Source organism: Oryctolagus cuniculus, chromosome 11 (genome assembly GCF_964237555.1).
Source record: "Oryctolagus cuniculus chromosome 11, mOryCun1.1, whole genome shotgun sequence".
In the NCBI taxonomy this organism is placed as follows: domain Eukaryota; kingdom Metazoa; phylum Chordata; class Mammalia; order Lagomorpha; family Leporidae; genus Oryctolagus; species Oryctolagus cuniculus.
In genome coordinates this window covers 53532404-53557575 of record NC_091442.1, presented here as the reverse complement: position 1 = coordinate 53557575, position 25172 = coordinate 53532404, and the positions used below count along the sequence as shown (strand labels likewise).

General features: G+C 46.3%; 1 protein-coding gene and 1 pseudogene across 4 annotated transcripts in view; one reads left to right on the top strand and one right to left on the bottom strand.

The window, feature by feature from the left end:
- The window catches only part of LIMA1 (LIM domain and actin binding 1), a 98976-nt gene that overhangs the window by 37635 nt on the left and 36169 nt on the right, over positions 1–25172 (top strand). For all 4 annotated transcript variants that reach the window (XM_051846276.2, XM_051846273.2, XM_051846271.2 and 1 more), the window contains 2 exons: positions 9138–9183; positions 18693–19139. In XM_051846276.2, the coding sequence (XP_051702236.2) occupies positions 9138–9183; positions 18693–19139 (493 nt within the window). The remainder of the gene's footprint in view (positions 1–9137; positions 9184–18692; positions 19140–25172) is intronic.
- On the bottom strand, positions 2987–3743 carry LOC108176640 (protein lin-28 homolog A pseudogene; annotated as a pseudogene).

The window sequence follows — 25172 nt, the reverse complement described above, 5'->3', positions numbered from 1 at the left end:
AGGCTGTTCATTGCAGGGGCCTTTTCATCTTTCAGAAAGAAAGTACAAAGGGACCTCAGAGGTCTCGTCTTCATAGCATAATGGGTTAACTGTCTTTCCCCATAAAGGTTACTAAGGGCAAATGGCAATTATGCAAAATTGTAAATCCTGAACCCATTCAGCGGAATCAGTGCACCAGGCAGCTTGCTAGACATCTGAGAGGAATACATACTGTTTCTAATTCTAATAAACACTCTGTGAGGAGGGATATTTATCCCTGTTTCATAGTTGAGACAAGTGAGATGTAGAGAAGAACGTACACAGTTAATGTTTAGGCTTGTTGCTTTTTTTTTTTTTTTTGACAGGCAAAGTGGAGAGTGAGAGAGAGAGAGAAAGGTCTTCCTTTTGCCATTGGTTCACCCTCCAATGGCCACCGCACCAGCGCGCTGCAGCCGGCGCACCCGCTGATCCGATGGCAGGAGCCAGGTGCTTCTCCTGGTCTCCCATGGGGTGCAGGGCCCAAGTACTTGGGCCATCCTCCACTGCCTTCCCGGGCCACAGCAGAGAGCTGGCCTGGAAGAGGGGCAACCGGGACAGAATCCAGTGCCCCAACCGGGACTAGAACCCAGTGTGCCGGCGCCGCAAGGTGGAGGATTAGCCTAGTGAGCCGTGGCGCCAGCCGGCTTGTTGCTATTTATTACGTTTCTTCTGATGTCTTATATTGAAGAAGAGTAGAGTTTTATCTGGTAGACTGTGAGATTGGTGGGGACATTTATTCCAGAGGAACGGAAGGGAAGGGCACAGATGTGGGGCAGTTAATATTATATTCTTTTTTTTTTCAGTACCAGTAAATCTTGATTTATTCATTGCATTTCCCCAGGGAAAGGAGAAGGGATGGGGAGAGTCAGCATATGTATTACAAAGCAATTAGAAAATGGGAAAGGAGGAACCCAGTACAGCAAAAATCAACCTTCAAATACACACTCCCCAGTGATGGGGTCACCAAACCCAAGGGGGCTTATATCTCCTGCAGTTCAGGAATGGGGGGGGTCAGCCAAAGAACAGACGCAAGCTTTCCTACCCTCCTTCCCTCCCACCCATAAATTCAAGATTTCACACAAAGCTTTGGTTTCTAGCAGTAAACATGGAGTTACATTCGTCCGTCTCCTATCAAACAATCTTATGGCTACTTTGACATAAGTTTCTTGCACCTGCATAAAAGTTCCTGAGTGACTTGGATGTACATTCATAGTCCCCTTCTTGATCTCCAAACCCCCTTTCTACACAGAAGGTGCCCAATAGCTTCTGTTCTTTCAGATAAATTGAGGTCTGACCAATCCAAATGCATCAGTGTCTTAAGTCTTTGGCATGAGTCCCATCAGGAAATGGTCTTGACTCAGGAGATTGGGAACAAGGGGCGGAGCTTCCTATTTTGTTCAGGATTTTTGTATGAATCCTTTGCGTTCTATTGCATTTGTCCCATTTCAACACAGTGAGGTAGGTTGCGGTGATCTCTCAGCATGTACATGAAACCCCCTTCTCCTTCAGTTACCATGACAGTAATCACTACAATCACAGGGCAGGACACTGGCTCCAGACACCACCACCGAGGCTCTCACTTATGGGTCTCCCTGGAAGCCAAGAATTTGGGAAGGTTAAGAATTTTTTAGTCCTTGCTTCATGTTCACCCCTGGACAGCACAGGATGGGTACAGGGGTATTGGTCTTCAACTCATCCTTACCAGCTCCCATTTTTCACACACGCGTGTGTGCACACAAACACACACACCCTGTTGTGCATAGTGGGCCTCGCCTAAATCTGGTTGATGAAGGATGGCTCTGTTAAGTGAAGCAAAAGACCTGTGTCCTAGGATCAAGCAGCCCTGACCATGGCTTCCTCTCTGGGCGTTTCAGCTGGCGTGGCCCGTCTGACTTCTCTGTACCGTCTTTTCCTGCCCAGACTAATTTTCAGTCTTCCGGGAGGAGGAGCTCAATCATGGGGCAACCCCATTAACACTTTATCTCCCTGAAACATTTTCAAGGTGGAGGGGGTTTCAAGAGGACACTGTGGCAAAAAAGCCAGCTCCAGTTGGCAAAATGAGGTAGTTCAATAAGCTGTGCACTCCAAATAGTTGCTCTCCATGGTGATAAAAACAACAAAAAGCCTTCCTGCTGTGCAGACCTGGAGCTGCTGCGGACTTATCCCTGAGATTGCTCATGTACCTGAGAACACAGTGCAGGAGTGAGGGACTTTGATTAAAATATACAAAAATACAAACCCAGACTATTTATATTAAAAAAAAAAGTTCAAATGCACAAGATACATCATTTGCACATAGTACAGTTGGCATCCTGGAGAAAGTGGGACCCAAGGTGCAGTTATCCAAGGGAGCAAGTAAATAAATCGCATTGGCCCAGAATGGGGTCAGGAGTGAGCTCAGGAGCAGCGGGTCTGTGACTGTTCCCCTAGCCACCCTTTTTGCCAATCGTCACAACCCACGGCTTGGGACAGTTCCCAGCACCCCGTCCCAGGATCGAGTTATGAGGAAACAAGATGTGGAAAAACCCTGCCTTCGTCCCGAGAGTCCCTCCCACAGGATGTAGTGGTTTGGGGGTTGGGTCCAGGAATCTGGTCCCACAACCAGTCTTCTCACCCTGGCTAGGGAAGTATTCCATATCCTTCCTTCAAAGGAAAACTTCCCCCATCCAGGCGACTTTCCAAAGCTAGAGATTTGGCACGCGGGGCCTCAGATAAAGCATGCAGGCTACAGGGTGATACCCCCCCAAACCCCTTAATTGCATTTGGATATAGCATGGTTGGAATTCCCTGCCTCACTCCTTCCTCCCGGCACGAGGGAAAAAGGGGTGATGCTGTGAACCCCAGCCTGGGATATGTGGCAATGCCAGCTCCCCCCAACCCACCCTGTCCCCATTTTCTCCACTCTGCAGTTGATGCCTGTTCCTTGAAACTTCCTGATAGCCAAAAAACCAGCCCCTACCACTGTGGCTCAATTCTGGGCCTCGGGGAGCATGGCAGGGCTGTGGATCTCCTCTTCATCCTCCCGGAAGTAGGCTGGCTTTCGCTGGGAGCTGGGGGCCTGCTGGGCCTTCAGGGGGCGCGAGGCCACCATGTGGCTGATGCTCTGGCAGAAGTGGCACTTCTTGGGTTGGGGTGGCAGCTTGCACTCCTTGGCATGATGGTCTAGACCTCCACAGCTGTAGCACCTTTCTCCTTTAGATCTGCGCTTTTGCATGCTCTTCCCCTTTGGCCGCCTCTCACTGCCAATACAGAACACCCTACCAGGCCCGGTGACACGGATGGATTCCAGGCCCTTGGCGGACTTCTTGAAGGTGAATTCCACTGCTTCACCCTCCTTCAGGCTCCAGAGGCCCCATGTGCAGCTTACTCTGGTGCACAAAGACGTCCACCGGGGGGTCTAGCGCGACCCCGGCGCCGGCGGTCATGGACAGGAAGCCGAACCCCATGCGCACGTTGAACCACTTACAGATGCTGGCCCCGTGTAGCAGCTGCGGCGGTGGTGGCTCGTCCACCGCCCCGGCCGCGTCCTCCGGCGCCTCTTCGGGCGTCTTCGCCGCCGCCTTGGTGCAGCCACCTGGAAACTGCTGGTTGGACATGGAGCCCATGGTCGTCGGCAGAGCCCGCGGCCCCGGGCCCCTAGTTGGGCGACTGCTGGCCCCAGAGAAGTCCGGAGGCAAAGGGGTGGTTCGGAGAAGAGGCAGCTACATCTTCCCCCGCACCAATATTATATTCTTAAGACAGCAAAAGGGGCGGCACCGTGGCTCCCTTGGTTAATCCTCCACCTGCGGCGCCGCCATCCCATATGGGCGCCGGGTTCTAGTTCCAGTTGCTCCTCCTCCAGTCCAGCTCTCTGCTGTGGCCCAGGAAGGCAGTGGAGGATGGCCCAGGTGTTTGGGCCCTGCACCCGCATGGGAGACCAGGAGGAAGCACCTGGCTCCTGGCTTCGGATCGGCGTAGCTCCGGCCATAGCGGCCATTTGGGGAGTGAACCAACGGAAGGAAGACCTTTCTCTCTGTCTGTCTCTCTCATTGTCTAACTCTATCTGTCAAATAAATAATAAATAAATAAAAGAGACAGCAAAAAAACAGAGAATGAGCCTATGTTTCTTTTCCAGTTTTTATACTCATAGGAGACAGGTTGCTAATACTGCTTAAACTTTTTAGGGTTTGCTCACCATAGATTCTCAGAGAAGACTGCAGTACTGTTTTCCATAAAGCACAATATTAATTTCTATTTCCAACACCTACCTGGTGACCTTTTTCATATTTTAAGATACTATATTTTGAGTTTTAGAATTATGTATTTTTTTATTTGAAAGAATTACAGAGGGAGACAGAGAGAGCTTACATTTGCTGGTTTATACCCCAAATTGCTGCATCAACTGGGACTGTGCCAACCCAAAGCCAGGAGCCTGAACTCCATCCCAGGCTACCACGTAGGTGGCAAGGGCTCAAGTACATGGGCCATCTTCCACTGCTTTTCCCATTTGCATTAGCAGGAAGCTGGTGAGCCTGTTACGTAAGCTTGTATAATATTTACTAGTTCTGGGAACAGTGTTATGGCACAGTGAGTGGGTTTAGATGCTGCCTGCAAAGCAGTATCAGAGAATCTCTGGGTCGAGTCTCAGCTGCTCTGCTTCCAATCCAGCTCCCTGCTAATGTGCCTGGGAAGGCAGCAGAAGATGGCCCAAGCACTTTAGCCACTGCCAGCCACCTGGAAGACCCAGATAGAGTTCCTGGTTCCTTGCTTCAGCCCAGACTTTGGAGTGAACGGTGGTTAGAAGAGCATATGCCCTCTTTCTGTCTCTGACATCCAAAATAAATACATCTTTATTTTTTAAGAGGCTGTAGAAACCTTAGGTTTCTAACTAGAGACTAATGTAAAAGTATTTGTAGGAAGCGTAATCTGGCCAGTGTTGATAGATTAGTTGATCTTGACTTTCGAATTGCTAATACATTTTATGGTTAGAGGTACAAATGTTTCAGCCATAAAAACTTGAGTCTCAGAGGTTCTTATAGCTTCCGGCTAGTTGTTTGACTGAATTTCTAACTTTATAAATCATTAAATTTGAGGTAGGGAAGGTCCCACTGACAGGGACGATTTGAACAGCTGCCCTTAGTTTCACTCCATAGTGACTTCAGCATGACATGATTTTACTTCATAGAAGTGGGCTCTTGGGTAGAGCTCTTTACAAAAGGTCCCTTGTATGATTCAAGGGACTCCAGTTCAGTGGTTTTCAAGCCATCTTCATTGAGTTCTTCACAGACCCTCAGGGACTAGCTCTGGAAAAGATGGGAAGATCTAAAGGGCTGAGCCCCATGACCTTCCACTCAGCAGTCCCACTTTGATCTCTTTTATATGGTATGTTCTAAATAAGACAGCGTTTGAAAAGAACTAAGAGTCTGAGAGCCACAGACCAGGCTAACCTCTGTCACCCTCCTCTAACAGATTAGGAAGTCCTGAAGTCGTGACTGAGGTCATCCACCAAGATGGTGGACTCAGTGAGCCCGGCCTGTGGATCCCTGACTCCCAGGAGGCCAGCGTGCCTCCACTTATCACTCCTGCTACTCAAGATACTTTATCCATTCCAAAGGGAAAAAAAGAGTGTTCATATCGAGTTTTCTGCGACTGTTCTTCTTTCACTAAGACAAAACTGACCTTTGGCCCTCCCTGGTTAGCTTCCTCTTCTTCGGCTTTTCTGTAACATTTTAGTGGGTGAAATTGTTCTAAAAGAAAAGGGCACATTGCCTAAACCTTGGGAGTTTCCATTTTCCCTTTTTTGGCTCATAGTTCCCTTTGCTCTGTTTGAGGGCATACAAGCAAGAGTCATGGCTCAGGAACTCTGTTTTCTGGTCTCAGAAAAATTTGAGACACTGTTATTACTCCCCAGATAATTTTAGCATCCTCCATCAGCTGCCTGCCTCACAGCTGAGCATTAATGTGCAGTTGCAGGATTAAACACTGCTGTGAGGAAAAAGAGACTGTAGCACAAGAAAATCTGGGAAGGCATGGGGGACGTGTTTTATTTATAGAAATTTCATAGCAAATATTTTTGCCTCAGATTTGATCTTCCAAATGCCTTTCCAAATAAATGACCTTCACGTTTTGTGTCAGAATAACGCTTGTTGCTCCGAGTGCCTTTGAGTAATGTCCAAGGCAGGAATCCTGTTCAAACACTGAATTCAAAAGCACTGGGCCTCAGAGTCTCTCCGAATTCTGAGAGTCCAAAATGGAAAAGTACCAAGGAGGGCCGGCGTTGTGGCACAGCAGGATGTGCAGGCAGAGCATCCCATTCAAGTGGTGGTTCAAGTCCCAGCTGCTCCACTTCCGATCCAGCTCTCTGCTGTGGCCTGGGAAAGCAGAGGAAGATGGCCCAAGTCCTTGGGCCCCTGCACCCATGTGGGAGACTCAGAAGAACCTCCAAGCTCCTGGCTTCGATCTGGCCCAGTCCTGGTCATTGCAGCTATCAGGGGAGAGATGAGTGGATGGAAGATTCTCTCTCTTTCTCTTTCTTCCTCTTTCTCTATAATTCTGTCTTTCAAATAAATAAACAAATCTTTAAACAAACAAACAAACAAAAAAGAACCAAGCAACTAACTTGGAAGAAAGCGGTGGTGTAGAGTCTTTCTCCCTGTGTATCTGTGTAGCAATATTTCATTATAGATAAAGGGTGGGAATTTCAAAACAGGCGTCAACACAGTCATCAGCGCATACACCTGGTCTTACAGCTGCCTTGATACTAAAAGAACAGGGCTGAGGAGGGCACCATTTGGTGTTTTAAAATCTGTGCTTCTGTTGGGACAGTACATGGACAGGAACCTCTGAGCTTATTTGCTCAGCTAATCACATTGTAAATACCTTGCCCTGGAGGACAAATGACTAAGTAAAAACCCATCAGCTGATTGGCTCTTTCATATATTGCATTGTTGCTGTAATATGCTGTAGATGATTATCCCAGGGGCGTGGAAAGATAAATTCAAGGCCAATTCTAAAGTCTTGTTTAGCTACAACCCACTGTTTCTGAATTCCCACTTTTAGGGAATCTCTTGGACAGATATTTTAGTACAAATGCAAGAAAATACACGCACAAGGACATTTGTGGAGACACTTTGCAATAATGAAAAACTGGGAATGGTGTCATGGTGCAGTAGATGAAGGTGCTGTCTACAATTCTGGCCTGCCATATCTCAGTGCCAGTTCCAGTCCTGGCTGCTCTGCTTCTGACCCAGCTCCCTGCACTTGAGAAAACAGTGAAATATGGCCCAAGTGCTTGGAGCCTTGCCCATGAGAAACATGGATGAAGTTCCTGGCTCTCAGCTTCTGCTTGGCCCAGCCCTAGCCGTTGCAGCCATTTGGGAATTGAATTAGCAGATGGAAGATTCTGTCTCTTTCTTTCTCTCTTTCTCTCTTTCTTTCTTTCTCTTTCTCTCTGTCATCTGCTTTTCAAATATATGAAATAAATCTTAGAAAAAAAAAAAAACCTAGAATACTCCAAATGCCTATTAAAGAATCTGGGTGAACTAGTGATTTTTATCATGGAAGAGGCTTACCAAGATTACCAGACATACTGGTTACTACATCAAGGGGATGTTGCTTAAACAGGGCCTCTCACCACTTATTCCTCCCCCAATTTTTTCTTCCCTTGGCTTTTCTGGCACTTTTCTGATTTTTCCTTGAAGCTTTCTGTGGTCATTCTCTTACTACCCCTTCTTCCTCTGTCAGTTGCTAAATGTTAGAGTCTTCAGGACTGAGTCTGTGCATCATCTTACACTGTACACTCTTGGTAGATTTTATAAATGATATCATCTATTATTTTAATAATGTATCTGGGCAAACAAGTCCTAACTTTTTTAAAAAAAAGATTTTACTTATTTGAAAGTCAGAGTTACACATAGAGAAAAGGAGAGGCAGAGAGAGATCTTCCATCCACTAGTTCACTCCCCAAATGGCCACAATGGCTGGAGCTGCACCGATCTGAAGCCAAGAGCTTCTTCTGGGTCTCCCACGTGGGTGCAGGGCCCAAGGACTTTGACCATCTTCTACTGCTTTCTCAGGCCATAGCAGAGAGCTAGACAGGAAGTGGAGCAGCTGGGACTTCAACCAGCACCCATCTGGGATGCTGGCACTGCAGGCGGTGGCTTTACCCGCTACACTACAGCTTCGGTCCCAGCAAGGCCTCACTTTAAATGACCTTCTCAAATCTCTCTTCCAAGCTCTAAATCTTGGTTTCTAATGACTACTACCACTAAAGGGATGTTTTACTAACACAGCTAACACTGAATTGTTTGGGTTAATTTTTTTTTTTCATTTATTTGAAAGAGTGGAAAAGACATCTTCCACCTGCCAGTTCACTTCTCAAATGCCTGCAATAGCCAGGGCTGGGCCAGTTGAAGCTAGGAGCCCAGGATTTCATCTGGATCTCCCATGTGGGTGACAAGGACCCAAGTACTTGAGCTATCACCTGCCAACTCCCAGAATGCACATCTACAGGAAGCTGGGTGAGAAGCAGAGGCAGGAGACGAATCCTGGCATTTCAATATAGAATGCAGGCTCCCAAGTGGTAATTTAATCCACTCTACCACAATGCCTACTCCATAATTTTTTTTGAGAGATAGAAAAAAGATAGATAGATAGATGATGGATGGATGCATATGCTAGATATATGTTCACTCCCCAGAAGCCCAGACTGGTTGCATCTAGGCTAGGTCAAAGCTGGGAACTGAGAAGTCAATCCAGGTCTTCCATGTTGGTGACAGAGACCCAAGTCCTTGAACCATCAGCATTGCCTCCCAGCATCTGCAGGAAGCTAGAACTGGGAGCATAGAACCCAGGCACTCTGTTAGGGAATGCATGTGTCCCAAGAAGTGTCTTAACTGCTAGGCCAAATGCTCGCCTCCCTAACAGTATTTTCCTAGCATTGACCCACGTGGGTCTTTTTGTTGTAACAGGGTGAATGACTGGAACAGTCACAGGGCTGTCTGGTTCTCTGCTTCTTCGACAGAGTTGATTAAAAACAATTGCTAGCACAAGTAGACATGCACAAGTCATTTCTTAAAGATTGAAAAAGCGAAAATATAAGTTTAATCTGAGAGTATTCTCTTTTTCCTCCTTCTCTGTAGGTACCAGAAAGCAGCTGAAGAAGCCAACATGGAAAAGAAGAGAAGTGTAAGTATTCAGAAGCCCTGGGGTGTGTAGAACTCCAGGAGCAATGCTTGGGTGACCAAGACTCCAGCAGGCTCTGGGGGGCTTGGGCTCTGTGTCCTCTGAGCTGGACATTTGTGCCAGCTGGTCTGAGTGTGAGCCATGCGCGCAGGATAAATTGGCTCAGGTGCAAGGAATCTGATTTTTTCACTTAACTGAGGTTCTCCTTTTGAACCATATTTTCTCTCCTTTGCTGAGTGAAGCACGTACGGCCAAGTGCTTTGCCTGAGGTTAATAAAATAGCTACAACTTCTGCTCAAATGAGAACGCACTGTTTCCTAGGCTGTCACCATTTTTTTCCCCAAAGCCAACAACCAGAATTTTTATATCTATGCATGTAAATGGTAGAAGCTGTGCAACTTTTGTCATCCTCTGGGTTCTTTGTTTAAAGCAAACTCCTTGACCCAGTCTAGTTCTCAAGTTTCCTCACTGAAGGGCCCATCAAAGACAAAAATGTCCCGCATAAACTCTACAAGTTCCCATTCTCTGCTCCCCCTGCTTGTAAACTTTCAACTGGCCTGGATAATATATTTATTTTGAACTCTTACTTGATTTAATCTTACAGGGAACAAAACTCTAGGCAAGAATTCTCTAATTTGGCTGTCATCACAAACACATGCTCCTGGCAGTTTTCAGCACCTAATGGACTTAAATTAGCACATAACGTGCCTCTGTCAATCTGTTTCTCTCTAAGGGGGCAACACTGACCACAGCCTTGGCATAATTCCTCTGTAATTAGAAAATGGATTTCCACAGGTGCATTACAGAAAAAGCTCGGGTTATTTACTCAACTGCGGGTGTCTTGCATCTGGATCTCTCCTTCCTGTTTTTACCTCCTTCCTCCTCCAATTCCTTCTTTCCTTTCCCTCATTACTTTAGCGGGTTTTCAAAGAGCACTTGCTGACACCAAGCCCTATTTGAGGCACAAAAAATACGGACTACATCTCTGCCTTCATAGAGTTTATATTCTAGTGGGAGAAATGGCCAAAAAAAAAGTGTTGTGTGTGTGTGTGTGTGTGTGTCAGGAGTGATTAGTGCTGTGAACAGCATAAGCAGGTAAGAAGAATGGATTGGGTCTTTGGGCCTCTGACAGGGAGACACTGGCACAAAGATCCGAGGATAAGAGCTAAGGAATAAAAACAGAGGGGCCAGTGCTGTGGTGCAGCAGGTTAAAGCCCTGGCCTGAGGCGCCAGCATCCCATATGGACGCCAGTTCAAGTCCCGGCTGCTCCGCTTCTGATCCAGCTCTCTGCTATGGCCTGGGATAGCAGTAGAAGATGGCCCAGGTCCTTGGGCCCCTGCATCCATGTGGGAGACCTGGCAGAGGCTCCTGGCTCCTGGCACAGCTCCAGCCGTTGCGGCCATCTGGGGGGTGAACCAGCAGATGGAAGACCTTTCTCTGTCTGTCTGTCTCTCTCTCTCTCTCTCTGCCTCTCTCTGTAACTCTCTTTCAAACAAATAAAATAAATCTGGAAAAAAAAAAAAACACACACAGCAGAAAGAACAAAATGTCTTCCTGGGGCCCACGTTGTGTGTTGTGACACAGTGTGTTAAGCCACCAGTTGCAGCGCCAGCATCCCATGTTGGGGGGCCAGGTTGAGTCCCAGCTTTTCTGTTTCTGATTCAGCTTCCTACCTTCATGGGAAGGCAGCAAATGGTGACTCAGGTGCTTGGGCCCCTGCCACCTACGTGGGAGATAGAGTTCCTCTCTCCTGGCTTTGGCTTGGCCTAGCCCTGGCTGTTGTAGTCATTTGTGGGGGTGAACGAGCAGGTGGAAGATTGATCTCTCTGTCTCAGTCTTTCTCTCTCTGCCTTTCAAATAAATAAATCTGAAAAAAAAAATCTTGCTATGATTGAAGAGTAGGAAGAAAAACATCATTTAGAGTTATTTTGAGGGACCTAGGCTTTAACTCTAAAAGCAGGGAGGCCCTTGGAGGGCTTATGTGTAAGAGTGTTATCTGACTTAAATTTTTATTTTTTAAGATTTATTTATTTGAAATGCAAAGTAACAGAGAGAGAGGGAGAGACAGAGAGAAAGAGATCTTCTATCCACTGGTTCACTCCTCAAATGGCCGCAACAACAGCTAGATCTGGGCCAGGCAGACGCCAGTAGCCAGGTATTGTATCCGGGTTTCCCATGTGGGTGTCAGGGATGCAAGTACTTGGGCCATCATCTGCTGCCTTCCTAGGAACATTAGCAGGAAGGTGGATGGGAAGTAGAACAGCTAGGACTCAAACCAGCACACCAGTATGGGATACCAGCATTCCAGGTGGTGGCTTAACCCACTGCTCTAAAATACTGGTCCCTAACTGAAGTTTTGAAAAGAGGAAGAGACTGTAGAGGAACAAAGGCAGAAGCATGGAGAACAGTTAAGAGACACTTGGAATCAACTAGAAAAGATATGACCATGATTACTGAAAGTGAGAGGTGGTCGGGATTTTTACTGAAGGTGGAAAGAAGAATCAAGAGTGGTGATAATTTTTTTTTAACCTAGCCTCCATTAAACTAAATTAAAATGCTATTCATTGAGATGGGAAAGACTGCAATGGAAGCAAATTTGGAGAGGAAATAGTAGAGGCTCAGTTTTGGACGTGTTAAATGTTAAGCGTTTTATTAAGACATCCAAGTGGGAATGTCAAGGAGGACCTTGGGTAGACAAGTCTGGAAGGGGAAGAGCTGCCAGCTGGAGATAAAATGGATGTGGGTCAAGTGTCAGTGGTGCTTTAAGCCATGACATGCTCGAGATAACCTAGGGAGTGTAGATGGAGAAGAGAATGGGTCTGTTCACTGCGCTCAGAAGCTCAGGGGTGTTCCAAGAAATAAGGGGGAACCAGCAGAGGAGAGAAAGGGGGGAGCAACTGGTGAAGTCACCATGGAAACAAGAGAATGGGGGTACTGAAAGCCAAGTGAAGAATGTTTCTAGGAGACTTAAACACACTGAGAAGCTGAGGACTGATCATTGTGTCCAGCAACCCGAATGTCGTTGATCATCCTGTGCTGTTGGGGAGTGGTCGGATAAAGGCTTGATTGGGTTTGTCCAAGACTGAGAAAACGGAGACCAGCAGTAGAGACAAACATCTATGGAGTATCACCCACATGCCATTGCTGAAGACGTAAGAATGGTAAGATGTATTCCCCACTTTCGTGGGAATGTTTAGAGTCTGGAAAACAGAACTAAAAGCTGAGGTGTGATAGGTCTGATATTTTAGGAGCAACTTGTAACCATGTGACTATGTCTCATCAAGGAAGGCTACCCAGAGGAAGAAGAGCATGATTGAACCCTAAATGGCCAATAGGAATTATTGCATCAAAGGGGACAAGGGAGGGGCAGAAGGAATGTGTATCTCAGAGGAAGCAGTCCATGAACAGCAGGAAGGCACAAGAGAGCAAGCACTTTTTCTTCAAAATTGATTTGTTTATTTGAAAGTCAGAGTTACAGAGAGAAAGAGGGAGAAGCAGAAAGAAAGCGCTTCCATCGGCTGGTTTGCTCCCCAGATGGCCGCAATGGCCAGGACTGAACAAGCCTAAGGCCAGGAGCCAGGTGCTTCATCTAGGTCCCCACATGGGTGTCAGAGGCTCATAAGTTGGGCCATCTTCAGCTGCTTTCCCAGGCACATTAGCAGGGAGCTGGGTTAGAAGCGGAGCAGCTGCAATTCGAACTGTGGCCCACAGGGATGCCACCGTCACAAGCAGCAGCTTAACCCATTAAACCACACACCAGCCACAAGAGCAAGCCCTCTTGGCATGTGAAATGAGAATTGTCACATCCACCAAGATGAAGGTTTCAGAAGCACTGAAAGAGTGAAGGAAGAAAAAGGAAGATTTCAGCCTTAGGCAAGGGAGAGTTGAAGATGCCTATAAATTTTCCAGATAGAATTGGTGGACCAGAAGTGACATCAGGCCAGAGTTATATAGGTCATGGGTCACCACCAATAGATAGCTGGTGGGTGAAACCTGGGGGTGGATGACATCATCTACCAAGGATTTGTGGAGAGAGCAGTGGCAAGAAGCTAAGACAAAGGGACCCCACCATCGGAGAGAGGGACAGAGGAGGAAAAAGCCGTGAAGCAAATTGAGGGCTGGCCAGAGAAATAGGAAGAATCCAGGAAGCAGGCTGCTGCACCACAGTGGCAGCCCCCAGTCTTTATATGAATTTCCCCAGTTTTCCCACTAGTGACTGAGGGTTGCTTTTAAGATGCTCTATACTTACAAAAGTCTCAATGATCTCCTGGTCACAGAAGTCTAAGAAGTAAATGATTGGGCTAAAGGTGCCTGCATGTTACAGTGAAGAGTCAGTCAGAGATGTCTCTGTGACTTTCACTCTTTGTGTCTTCCAAATAAAGTGAAAATAAATTTAAAAAAATTTTTTTCCAAGCAAGTTAGAGAAATAATAGGTAATAATTGGATAAATTTACTTCCTTAGCAACTAGTAGAATCTGGCTACATGATAACCTGGATCCCCAGGAATTCACTCCTTTTGCCTCCATTTTTTTTTTTTTTGAAAGATTTATTTATTTATTTGAAAGTCAGAATTACACAGAGAGAGAAGGAGAGGCAGAGAGAAAGAGACAGAGAGGTCTTCCATCCGCTGGTTCTGGTTCACTCCCCAGTTGGCCAAAATGGCTGGAGCTGTGCCGATCCGAAGCCAGGAGCCAGGAGCTTCTTCTGGGTCTCCCACTCGGGTGCAGGGGCCCAAGGACTTGGGCCATCTTCTACTGCTTTCCCAAACCATAGCAGAGAGCTGGATTGGAAGTGGAGCAGCCAGGACTTGAACCGGTGCCCATATGGGAAGCCAGCACTGCAAGTGGCGGCTTTACCCACTACTGCACAGCGCCGGCCCTAACTCTACACCACTTTTTTGAGATGCTCTTGGCCTAGGAATTTCTTCCCTTTCTTGGAGGCTGTTCCTCCAAGTAGTCCATGTTTCCAACCCCATTGCTGTATCATGCCAAACATCCTCCTGCATTTAAAACAAAGATATGCCTGCTGATATTTCAACATGAAAGCTCATTTGAGCCAGCCTCTTTCTGTGAAAGAAGGGAAAGAACTTACCGAGGGCCATACATCTCAGAGTGACAGTGCTGTGACTCATCGCAGTATCCAGGTCAAATGTTCCTGCAGGGAGGAGACTGGGTTGCATGTCCTGGATGGGCCCGAGGTTCGTGCAGCACTACACTACGGTCCAGAGGCAAATCTGCCGAAGTTGTTCTCAGCCTTCGTAGGTAGAATGAACAGTTTGCTGATGTCACTTGGAAAATGGAAGCTGTACAGTTAGTGTAGCAAGCAGTGTGACCCTTGAAAACATTCAGCCTTCATGACTTCCCACTGCTTTATTCTAGGAAAATACTTGGGAAAAAGTTATAGCCTTGATTCAAATGACATCAGCTGGATTTTCCCCTTATTCTGTGTCCCCTAGCCTGGAAGAATTCAGACTGTAGAGAGAGGAGAGTAGCTAGAGTCCATAATCCGGGATCAGGATTTGAGAGATGAGTGGATACTGTGGCTGAACATGGTTGATCACCATTAAGAGATGAGGCTGGAAGAGTAGAAAGGGCCACCCCATTTAATAATAATTGTCACCACTTTCTGGTTGCTGACATGTCAAATACAACACTGATATAGTTACATTAATTCTCCACAGCAGCCTGTGTAGTGTTACCCAGAAATCAAGAAACTTACCCAAGGTCACTTGGCTGCATAGAGATGGATTACGTAAATATTAACATGTTCATTATAGAAAATAACAGGGGCTGATGCTGTGGTGTAGCTGGTAAAGCCACCATCTGCAGTGCCAGTATCCCATATGGGCAGCTGTTCAAGTCCCGGATGCTCCACTTCTGATCCAGCTCTCTATCATTGCCTGGGAAAGCAGTGGAGGATGGCCCCTGCATCCTCATAGGAGACCTGGAAAAAAGCTCCTAGCTCCTGGCTTCGAATCGGTACAGCTCCGGCCATGCGGCATTTGGGGAGTGAACCAGTGGATGGAAGACCCCCCTCTCTCTCTCTCTCTCTCTGCCTCTCTGTAACTCTGCCTTTCAAATATATAAATATTAAAAAAAAAAATAAAATATAAGTGACCCATCATCCAATGATAATTCAGGCTGTCTCAGTCTAATAATCTTTCCATGGTGTTGCCCAAACTGCTCTTAACTTTTTTAAAGGATTTTTTTTTTATTTTAAAGACAGAATTGCAGAGAGAGGGGGGAAGAGAAAGATTCGTTCCCCAAATGGCTGCAAAGGCCTGGCCTGGGCCAAGCCTAAGCCAAGAGCCTAGAACCCCATGTGGGTCTCTTACCTGGGTGACAGGGGCCCACATCCTTGGGTCATCTGCTGTTGCTTTCCCAGGCACATTATCGGGGAGCTGGACTCAAATCAGCACCCATATGGGATGCTAGTGTTGCAGGCAGCTGCTTAATCTGCTGTGCCCCAGTGCCAGCCCCTTACCTATGGCTTTTGTTCTGTGCCTTGTTTATCCCACGCTTTGCCTCCTAAAGACTTGAACAACTTGGCCTGGGCAGCACTCCCAGGATGGATTTAAGGGTGTGGGCCCCTTAGTACTGTCAGGTCACACAGCCCTGCCCTTCCCCTTCTTGCCACCCTATCCCCGTGTTGTTCATGAACTTGTGTCCTTAAGAGCTCCTTTCTGGTTTCTTTTCTTTCTTTCTTTCTTTTTTTTTTTTTTAAAGGCAAAGAGACAGAGACAGAGATCTTCTGTCTGCTGGTCCACTCCCCAAATGCCCACAACAGGCAGGGCTGGGCCAGGTTGAAGCCAAGAGACAAATTCTATCCAGTTCTCCCTTGTGGGTCGCAGGGACTTAAGTACTTGAGCCATCATCTGCCTTCAAAGATCTGCATTAGCAGGAAATAGCAATCAGAACAGAGCTGGGCTGGGGCCAGCACTGTGGTGTAGCAGGTAAAATCGCTGCCTGCAGTGCCAGCATCCCATATGGGCACCAGTTCAAGTCCCTGCTGCTCCACTTCCAGTCCAGCTCTCTGCTATGGCCTGGGAAAGCAGTAGAAGATGGCCCAGGTCCTTGGGCTCTAGCACCCACGTGGGAGACCTGGCAGAGGCTCCTGGCTCTGAACAGCTCTGGCCGCTGTGGTCATTTGGGGAATGAACCAGCAGATGGAAGACCCCTCTGTCTCTCTGTCTCTGCATCTCTCTGTAATTCTGTCTTTCAAATAAATAAAATAAATCTTTATATATATATATATATATATACATGCATGTTATAAATGGGATCATACTATTTATTTTTTTTTATATTTATTTATTTGAGAGGTAGAGTTACAGACCGTGTGAGAGAGAGAGAGAGAGAGAGAGAGAGAGGTCTTCCATCCACTGGTTCACTCCCCAAATGGCTGCAACGGCTGAGCTGCGTCAATTCATAGCCAGGAGCCAGGTGCTTCTTCCCAGTCTCCCATGTGGGTTCAGGGGCCCAAGGACTTTGGCTTTCCCAGGCCACAGCGGATAGCTGAATTGGAAGAGGAGCAGCCAAAACTAGAACTGGCTTCCATGTGGGATGCCGGCACTGTGGGCAGAGGATTAATCTACTGTGCCACGGCACTGGCCCCAAGGGATCATTCTGTTTATAATTTGCCTTTCACCCAGAATTATCTTATGAGCATCTTTCCACGTCAACAGATATGCTTTGATCACTTGATATGTGTCTGAGAAAAGCATTGTGCAGTTACCAAGGCAAAAAGCCCCTTAGATTCTTGGGGCTCCTCTTGGGCAAGGTGGGGACCATGAAGACAGAGACCCAGGTGACTCATCTGTTGTGTGCATGAGATAATAGAGCCAAGGGTACTGCTGGCAGTGAAGGTAGTGCCAGTTTGTGGAGCAGTTTTTTTGGTTTTATTTTATTTTATTTCTATTTATTTGAGCACCAGAGAGGTACAGAGAGAGCACTCCCATCTGCTGGTTCACTCCCCAAAGGCCCACAAAAGCCAAGCCTGGGTCAGGCTGAAGCCAGGAATTGGGAACTCAATCTGGGTGTCCCACATGGGTGGCCAGAAGCCAGGAACCCAAATACTTGAGCCTCCAAAAACCGCTGCCTCCTAGGGCCTGTATTAGCAGGAAATTGCAGTTGGGGGCCAGAGCCATATATGGCATCCAGGCACTCCGGTGTGGGATGTGAGTGTCTTCATTAGCATCCTAACAGCTAGCCCAAATGCCCACCCTTGAAACTGTCTTTTAATTTTCCATTTTCCAGCATAAACTTTTTCTCCTGCTTCTATCTCTAGTCTATACATGCTTCTCCCAGTGAGTCATCTTGGAAGCTAAGATTTAAACACCAGCATCAAACAGCTGTTTTCTATCACTTTTTCCCCCCAGGCCTTGCTGCCACTTGATGAAGTGGCTCTCAGACTGTATTCAGAAGAGTAATAGGGTGAGAGACTTAATTCCCAATATAGCTGCTAATCCTGTTTAATTCCCCAAGTCTTTCAGTCCTGGGTTGTTTGTCCTTTCTTTCTGAGCTGAAAGCCCGGGGAGTCGAAGCTCTCAGGAATGGAGAATCGGAAGGTCAGAGTTTGGGCTGGTGGTGCTAGTGCTGTTCACTTTTCTAGGAGTGCTCTCGAAGTACCTGACAGTTACTTCCACGGCAGTGTCAGCGTGGTTCCCAGGTTATTTGCAGTCTGTCTTTACACGGATGTGTTAATTCCATTTCTGACCCAGGTGAAAGTAACCTCTCTAAGAGGTGGAAGTGTGTGTGCTTTGATCATCAGGGTAGGTGATGGCTGTTTTCACAGAAAACCTGGATCTTCTTCAACCAAAGGGTCCGGAAAATAGCGAATTTTCTGTGAGCTGAGAATTTATACATAGATGAAACAGGTAGAGAAAAGCAGGAAAGAAAGGGGATTAGGCTCCTATATAAAAGTAAAATGTATTTATGTGCATGTAAATTAGGTCAAATACAACTTAATATTTAGCAAATACTTGTACAAGGATGGTGACTTCTTTAGGTTATTCCAGAGAGCTTCAATCCTCAATGTTACTGTATAATTATTGGTATTAGTTTCAGCTATCTTGTGTCTTTATCTTGTTTAAAAGAAAAACAAAACAGAATTCACGTCATTTTTTAGTCTAATGAATTTCATTAGTGCATATTTACAGTGTTTAAAATAAGAGGTATCCCCCACCCCACCCCCGTTGATCTTGGAATCAGAATTTCTCGTCTCCGATGTAATAACTATCATCAGAGCTGGGCTCCCCTTTCTTCTCATTTTGCCCTTATAAGGCTATCCTGTTTTATCACTTCCTGCTGCAGCTCCTGACTTTTTCTCTCTTCCCCTCTGCCTCTCCCGGGTGGATGCTTGCTCCATGTGGCAGGGCTGTAACTGCACAGCTGTCTGAAACAGCCGTGGACTCGCTGCAGCTTGCAGTTTGAACTTTCATTTCGCAAAGAGCAACATGTTTGAATGTTTCAGCAGGCAAGTTGTAACTGGCACTTGCTTCTCCTTCTTGTAGAACCCTGAAAGTTTGCCCCCGCACTTTAGACGGGGGACCCTGACTGTGTTAAAGAAGAAGTGGGAGAACCCGGTGCCAGGAGTGGAGCCACACACAGACACCGTGCGAAACAGCAGCGCCGAGACTAGGCACAGAGTCGGCCATCCGCCCACAGAAGTGACCGGCAGCTCTGTTCCTGCCACCCGAGTGGATCCGCAGGTCCACCCCGGACCCGGTTTGGAATCACCTCCTGAAGCCCTCTCTCACCGCATCGAGGAGCGTCAGGATCATAAGGACCACGCAACAGAAAGTAAAAAGATGGAAAACTGTCTGGGAGAATCCAGGCATGAAGTAGAAAAATCCGAAATCGGTGAAAACACAGAAGCTTCAGGCAAAATAGAGAAATACAATGTCCCACTGAACAGGCTTAAGATGATGTTTGAGAAAGGGGAACCAACTCAAACCAAGGTAAGAATGGGCTGGGAGTAAAACTTGAGAAGGGCGAGTCCAGTACTAAACAAAGCTGGTTTTCTCATTTAGACAGTTGGAATAGAGGCCGAGTGTGTCTTTTGATTCAAGTTGGATGAATTCACAGGTGAATTATTTACATAGGTGCTAAGATTCGTGAGTATCTGACCCAATTTCATCTTAATTCAAGCTGAGGCCGAGAGTCCAATTGCTATCTAAAAATGAAGATTGGATTCTGTTTCTGTGTACTTGCCCTTTTAATTGGTCTTCCTGTGCCTTTTGTCATTGTAGCCTTGGGGGGTGAAATGACTGCTGAATCTTGCTCTCTGCTGGACACAGCTGCAGAGTTGAGCATTAAGACTGAGGCTTAGTTGTCTCTTTGCTAGCTGAACCCTTTCTCCGCTTCTCAACTTCCTCATCTGTGCCTTCCAACAAATGTTTTCTATCAGCTAAAACCCTCTCCCAGGAAAAATCAATGAAGATAGCCAGACAAGCTGTAGCTTTAGGAGTTTTGACTTGCAAATGCCCAGGGCTGCATTTTCCTACAACTGCTAATGAAATCTGAGCCTTCGTGTGGATTGTAGACTGAATCCCCAGAGGGCATTACTTAACTAGAAAATGAGTTACATATGCTGGTGACTTACAGCACAATCCCGGGGCCGCAGAGCTGGTAAATTTTTCCAGTTTTCTCAGACTTTCCTACATATCTGGCTTTGTACGCGGGGATGGTTTGTTACAACAGTCATTATAATGAAATAAACAGATCCAACTGGAAGCGAAGCCATCATTTACTACAGATTCCATCTTCACGGGAGAGCTGAGTTTTTTAAAAGCTAAATATTTGGCCCAAGTCCCTCTATTTGTGAAGTAATAGGAGGAAGCATCCTCAGATAAGAAAAGAAAAAAAATAGATAACTCATCCAGAGGTCCTCTGCTGCATTCATTGTGACATTGTTGTCTCGAAGTGCCTGTTGCTTTCCTGCCTAGGAAAGTTCTTGAATGTTTGAGGACCGAGGAAGAATTTGTGAAGGTTCGACAAGCTAGAACCTTTCTCTGTGAGCAAGCTTTAACTACTTTAACATTGAAAGCAGTTGGCAAGAGATACAACCACAAAGCAGTTTTATTACTTTTCTTCAACTCTCTTCCCTCTCAATTTTTAGTCCTCTTTCCCCTTTATGATCTTAATTTAATTTTTTTAAAAGTTTAAATGAGAGGAAGAATTTTAACTGGAAGGAAAATATGTCAGAAATCTGAAACAGAGAGGAAGGGGCTTTGTGGTGACTCAAAGCACCATTGTAAGTCCTCTCCTCTCAGACCCTGCTTAGGGGAAGGATGGCTGATGTCACGCCAGCACACACAATGTGGATTCAGTGCAGAAAGCATGTCGAAACTGGCCTGAGGTAGGAAATGACTAGGACCGCAGCAAACAAAAGTGCTGATTATGCGTAAGGATCTGGCAAGAGGCTTTTTTTTCTCATAAATGTCTAGTGCGAGATGGGTCAGAACAAGCCTATCTCTTTCTGCCTGGTCGGAGTAGGGGTTGTTGAAACACCGTATAGAGACTGATCCTACCAGATCACTGATGGCACTGGACAACCTGACTACAGAAGGATAGAAAGGAGGAGGAGTTTTGAGAGTCTCCTGGGCTTTGTTTTTTAGGTTTGGATTTTTGTGTATGGGTGCCCTTTTTTACTTCCTGATTAAATAGTCTTTTTGACTTAATGGACTGCTCAGGGAATGAAAGGCATAGTTATCCTTGGTTCTTCAGCTGTTTCTGAGCAAGCATCATTATCCATGTTGCAAACAGTACAGAGCAATTTTTTTTAAAATTTTGGTTTCTTTTTTAAGATTTACTTATTTATTTGAAAGAGTTACAGAGAGAGAGAGGGATGCAAATCTCTGTCCACTGGTTCACTCCCCAGATGGCCACACAACAAGCCAGGGGTGAGCCAAGCCAAAGTGATGAGCCTAGAACTCCATCCAGGACTCCCACATGGGTGCAGGGGCCCAGGCACTTGGGCCATCCTCCACTGCTTTCTTAGGCACTTTAGCAGGGAGCTGGATCAGAAGTGGAGCAGCCAGGACTCAAACTAGTGCTGTTAGGATGCCAGCATCACAGGTAGGCTTAACCCATTGTGTCACAGCGCAGGCCTTCCTAGTGTCATTTATATGTTGACTGGGTTTTAGGTAGCTGAGGTGACTATTCTGGGAACTTTTTTATGAAAAAGATACCTGATCAGAGCTGGTGTTATGGAACACTGGGTTAAATTGCCACTTGCAACACTGGCATCCCATGTTGGAGTGCCAGTTCGAGACTCCGCTGCTCTATTTCCAGTCTGACTGCCTACTAATTGCGCCTGGAAGGCAACAGCTGACAGCCCAAGTACTTGGACTCCTGCCACCCATGTGGGAGACCTGGATGGAGTTCCTGGCTCCTGATCTTGGTATGGCCCAGCCCTGGCTATTGCGGCCATCTGGGGAGTGAACCAATAGTTAGAAGATCTCTCCCTCCACCCCCAACCACTCTTCCTTTCAAATGAATAAATCTTTAAAAGAGATGATCAACAGGTTATAACCAATGTCCAGATATTGTTGACAATCGAATCTTTAGAAACCTCAGGATACAGTTAGCCAGAAATGAAATCCTTCTTGGAGCCAGTGCTATGTCACAGAGTGTTAAGCCTTGGCCTGAAATGCCAGCATCCCATATGGGCACCAGTCTTAGCTGCTCCACTGTAATCCAGCTCTTCTTGCTAATGTACCTGGGAAAGCAGGGGAAGATGACTCAAGTTCTTGGGTCCCTGCAACCGTGTAGGAGACCTGGATGAAGCTCTTGACTCCTAGCTTCAGCCTGGCCCAGCCCTGCTCATTGCAATCATTTGGAGAGTGAGCCAAGCAGTTGGAAGATCTGTCTCTGCTCTCTTCCTGTAACCCTGCCTTTCAAATAAATAAATACATCTTAAAAAAAAAAAAAAAAAAAAAAAGTCAAGGTGGAGGGGGCCTGGCACTGTAGCACAGACAGTTAAAGCCCCAGCCTGCAGCACCAACATCCCATATGGGTGCCAGTTTGGGTCCCGGCTGCTCTACTTCCAATCCAGCCCCCTGCTATGGCCTGGGAAAACAGCAGAAGATGGCCCAAGTCCTTGGGCCCCTGCACCCCCATGTGTGAGACCAGGAAGAAGCTCCTGGCTTAGCTCTGGCCATTGTGACCATCAGGGGAGTGAACCAGTGGATGAAAGTCCTCTCTGCCTCTACCTCTCTCTGTAACTCTTTCAAATAAATAAAATAAATCTTAAAAAAAATAAAAAAAGAAATTCTGTACTTCTTCTCCCATCCCCAGGAATTATCAAACAACAAAGAAAACTCCTGAAAGACTCCTAAAGCCTCTGTTCTTTGTTTGATTGCCAAGCACATGTTTGGTCCACACAAATCCTTGGAGAGGAGAATAAGGACCAAATATTTGGATGACTTATTTCTACCTTCATAATCTATTTAAATTATTACCCTTTCTTTAGGTCCATATTGAACCAATTAGGCTTAATACAAGGAAGTAAGGCTGGCAAATATGGTTGCCCTTGTATTCCTTTGCACAGATGCTGACTACTGCTACTACTATTACTACTTCCGGCATCATTTTCCACCTGTTGGAAAGGAATTAGGTAAAGCAAAGCGAAAAGAAGCTTCCTCCCAAAAATTCTAAGACACATAAACACTTACTCTCTGGGCACTACCCCAGGCTAGGAGATAGCAATGAGAAAGGAACAAGAAGTTTATTCATAAATGAACAAAATTGCAACTTTTTTTCCTTCTCCCTTATCCTTTTTTCCATTGCCCATGGTTTATTTCAATGCTCTCAGTTATTCGTTTTTTAATTGCTTTTCATTTAGAGTGTAAAGGTGAAACAGCACATTCAGATCATTTGCCTTGCCCCATCCTCCTCTTCCCTTGTTTGCTGCTTCTCTCCTCTTAGACTCCCTGTCCCTTGGCTTCCCTCAGAATTTCTGTCCTCTGATTGCCAGGATCATACATATGGACAGCATCAAAATGCCAAGGAAAGCTTTGCTTGTTAGCCTGAGAGTAAAACCATATTTCTCCAAATGGTCTAACATTTTTGTGGTTTTTCTTGTAAGTTCCTGGAAGTGACACTTGGTATTTTGTTCAGTTTTACATAACACTGGTATATAACAGTATATATGTGCCAGTGTAATACAGTGAGCCCTTGAGAAAATACACAGCCAAACTGTAGTCTGATCTGTGTTTTCCAGATATTTTATCCATAGACAGCTAATTTATAATCTGGATAAAATAAGTCATTTATGTATGCTTTCCTTTTTATTTTTTGAATATTTATTTTATTCAAAAGGTAGAGTGACACGGAGGGAAGGAGAAACAAAGAAAGAGATATTTCATCTGCTGATTCACTCCCCAGATGGCTACAGCAGCCGGTCTGGGCGAAGCTGAAGCCAGGAGCTCCACCAGAGTATCTCACATGGGTGGCTGGGATTCAAGCACTTGAGCCATTATCTGCTGCTTTCCAGACACGTTAGCAGGGAGCTAGATTGGAAGCAGAGTAGCCTGCACTCAAACCAGCACTCCAGTATGGGATGTGGGTGTTCCAAGCAGCTGCTTATAATCTATTACACCACAAGGCCCGTTCTGCCCCTCTTTTTAAAATTTTCTTTATTATTTTTAATGTATTAGAGTGTGTGAATGAGCATATGCCAGCTCCCATCTGCTGGCTCATTCCTCAAATACCTGCAATGGCCAAGACTGGGCCTAGGCAGGAGCCAGGAGTCAGGAATACAGTCCAGGTCTCCCACGTGGGTGGCAGGAACTCAGTGCCTAAGTCATCACTACCACTTCCTGACCTTCATTGCTGGGAAGTGGGAGTCAGTAGCCAAAGACAGGAATTGAATCCGCACTCCTCTCTGGGACATGGGCATCTTATCTGCTTGGCTAAATGCCTCCTCCTGTGTGTGCCTTGACAGGTAGGTGTCCACTGGGAATCCTCAGATTGTTGCAAAAACTATATATAACATTTTATCTTCCCGTCTCTTGGTTAATAATTGCCTGTATTCCCTTAAAAAAAAAATTTATTTATTTGAAAGTCAGAGTTACACAGAGAAGGAGAAGCAGAGAAAGAGAGAGGTCTTCCAGCCACTGGTTCACTCCCCAATTGGCCACAATGGCCGCAGCTGCGCCAATCCAAAGCCAGGAGCCAAGAGCCTCCTCTGGGTCTCCCACGCGGGTGCAGGGGTCCAAGGATTTGGGCGATCTTCTACTGCTTTCCCAGGCCATAGCAGAGAGCTGAATCGGAAGTAGAGCAGCCAGGACTCGAACTGGGGCCCATATGGGATGCCGGCACTACAGGCGGCGGCTTTACCTGCTACACCACAGCACTGGCCTCTCTGCTTACTTTCATGCCACCTGGTTACTTACTGGTTTCTAGCTAGTTTCATTACAATAAAACCTGTTGAAAAGCAATGTCAGGGGATAGAAGAGTCTCTAGGGGCTGGGACTGTGGCGTAGTAGGGTAAACCTCCTCCTGCAGCACTGGCATCCCATATGGGCGCCGGTTCTAGTCCTGGCTGCTCCTCTTCCAATCCAGCTCTCTGCTGTGGCCTGTGAAAGCAGTAGAAGATGGCCCAAGTGCTTGGACTCCTGCACCCATGTGGGAGACCTGGAAGAAGCTCCTGGCTCCTGGCTTCCGATAGGCCCATCTCCAGCCATTGTGGCCACTTTGGGGAGTGAACCAGCATCTGGGAGACCTTTCTCTCTCTCTCTCTCTCTCTCTCTCTCTCTCTCCACCCCCCCACCCCGTCTATAACTCTACCTCTCAAATAAATAAATAAAATCTTTTTTAAAAATTCAAAAAATAAATAATAGTCTCTAGGCAGGGTTGGCTATGTGAGAGTTTGAGGATCCAGAAATCCTTTGTCTGCTCCCACCCCCCAAATATCACCCCTTTTGTTTTCCTGCTATTGAACTCTCCTGGCTTAGACACGTGTATCCATACGAATACATTATAGAATC